Source organism: Cebus imitator, unplaced genomic scaffold (genome assembly GCF_001604975.1).
Source record: "Cebus imitator isolate Cc_AM_T3 unplaced genomic scaffold, Cebus_imitator-1.0 Scaffold240, whole genome shotgun sequence".
Classification (NCBI taxonomy): Eukaryota; Metazoa; Chordata; class Mammalia; order Primates; family Cebidae; genus Cebus; species Cebus imitator.
In genome coordinates, this window is record NW_016107555.1 from 382,973 (window position 1) to 385,351 (window position 2,379).

The window sequence follows — 2,379 nt, forward strand, 5'->3', positions numbered from 1 at the left end:
GAAGTTGGTGGGTAAAACAAAACAAACCATGCACACACACAACAGAACTTATAAATACAGACTTTGAGACCAAGTGTCTCCTCTCGGAAGTTCCTTGAAGGCAAGGGCAAGTCAGCCCACGCTAGAGCATTGTCACATACTGCAAAACAGAGGGCAGTGAGAAGCAGATGCTTCGGCTGGGCAGCTTTAGAACTGTATGTCATCTCCAGCTAGAAGCCAAGAAGCACTCCAACCAAATAAAAAATCCCACTTCATGCCAAAAACCTAGCAATGTGTCAAGGCCGTAAGAAAAGCACTCTTACCTATTTAACAACTGGTTAATCAGGTATCTATTAAATGTTGACTTTCCGACATCCTGGGATCCACAAACCAGAATGACAGGGCAGCCATCTACTTCTTCTGCAGGGGAAACAAACATTGATTCCTAGAATTAGCCATCTTCCTTGGACACGAATTATGAGTAATAATCCTCTGGGGGTTTGGTGAACAGAACTGAGAACGATCAATGTGTATTACTCACCACAGGAAACACTGACCACCTCTTCCAGGGCTGACAGGGTACTCTCAGTTAACTGAAGGCCTTTCCTTTTTTTCTCTTTTCTGATGCCAACAGACCTCAAGGCTAAATGTTCAGGATTAATCTGGGGAGATGGACTCTGAAATCAACAATTTAAACTTTAAGGTGAAAAAAGGCACATTTTTTTTCTTCAGTACTAAATTGAGCCTCATAGAGTTGTGGGCCAGAGAAGATAAATTATGTCCTTCCTTTGTCTTGTGCCCCAAAATCCAACCCAGCCACACGTGTTGCCAACTCTATTTATTACTAAAGTGGTTCACGCCTGTTTTCACAGTTTCTGCTTTCCCTGAGCTGCCACTGCCTCTGCAGGAGACTAATGGGAAAAAGAAAATGCCTGGCAAGGCATGACTGCACAAGGTACCTTTAGCAGGAGGCCTGGCTCTAGACTGGGGGGGTGACGTAGAATCAAGTCAAGGCAACCTCTGACAACACAAAGCAAAAACGCATAGAACACATGCAAGCAGCATAGAAAGGACGGAGAAGACGTGTCTGTGAAGTCCAGAAGGACTGGAAAAGCAACCCACGGAAAGGAAGAGCAGGCTCTTGCTGAAGCAGGTAAGGCTCAGATGGAACCAGCTCACCACAGAAGAGGATGAAGGAAGGGACCCTCCCATGAGCACATCCTCTTGCAATTCATCAACCCTGAGAATAAAGACATCATAAAGAATTGGGCGCAGTGGCTCAAGCCTGTAATCCCAGCACTCTTGAGAGGCTGAGGCAGGCAGATCGTGAGGTCATGACTTCAAGACCAGCCTGGCCAATATGGTGAAACCCGATCTCTATGAAAACTACAAAAATTGCCAGGCGTGGTGGCACGTGCCTGTAGTCCCAGCTACTCAGCAGACTGAGGTGGGAGGATTGCTTGAGACCAGGAGTTCTGGGCTATAGTGCGCTATGCCGACTGGGTGTCCACACTAAGTTCGGCATCAATATGGTGACCTCCCAGAAGTGGGGGACCACCAGGTTGCCTAAGGAGGGGTGAACCAGCTCAGGTTGGAAACAGAGCAGGTCAAAACTCCCATGCTGATCAGTAGTGGGATCACGCCTGTGAATAGCCACTGTACTCCAGCCTGGGCAACATAGCCAGACCCCCATCTCTAAAAAAAGAAAAAAAAAGCTACAAAAATTAGCCGGGTATGGTGATGCACACCTGTAGTCACAGCTACTTGAGAGGCTGAGGCAGAAGAATCACTTGAATCTAGGAGGCAAAGGTTGCAGTAAGCCAAGATCATGCTACTGCACTTCAGCCTGGGTGACAGAGTGAGACTCCATCTCAAAAAAAAAGAAAAAGAAATGAGAAGCAGCCTAGTAAGAGGCTTCCTATTGGCAATGCTGGATTCTAGAAAACAATGGAATGCAGCCTTTAACAATTTGAGAAAAAAGGCTTTTGACCACCCATTCTATACTGTGTGCAACTAACAATCACTGAGGGCAAAAGAACATTTAACAAAATTAGATAATCAAGTTTACGCTCTCCCTTATGTGAAAAAAAACAACTTCAGAACCTACTGACATCCAGAAGATGGGATAGGGAGGGAAGTATCCAAGAAAGAGCATAAGAAATATGAACAGTGGGGCCGGGCGCGGTGGCTCAAGCCTGTAATCCCAGCACTTTGGGAGGCCGAGGTGGGTGGATCACAAGGTCAAGAGATCGAGACCATCCTGGTCAACATAGTGAAACCCCGTCTCTACTAAAAAACTACAAAAAATTAGCTGGGCATGGTGGCGCGTGTCTGTAGTCCCAGCTACTCAGGAGGCTGAGGCAGGAGAATTGCCTGAACCCAGGAGGCGGAGGTTGCAGT

General features: G+C 46.7%; 1 protein-coding gene across 2 annotated transcripts in view; it reads right to left on the reverse strand.

Moving 5' to 3' along the window:
* The window catches only part of NOL9 (nucleolar protein 9), a 48,360-nt gene that overhangs the window by 38,154 nt on the left and 7,827 nt on the right, over positions 1-2,379 (reverse strand). For both annotated transcript variants that reach the window (XR_005195417.1, XM_017498306.2), the window contains exons 4-5: positions 521-656; positions 303-399 (exon numbers count right to left, since the gene is read on the reverse strand). Coding sequence is in view for 1 of the 2 variants with exons in the window: in XM_017498306.2 (XP_017353795.1) it covers positions 303-399; positions 521-656 (233 nt within the window). In the remaining variant the exon portion in view is untranslated. The remainder of the gene's footprint in view (positions 1-302; positions 400-520; positions 657-2,379) is intronic.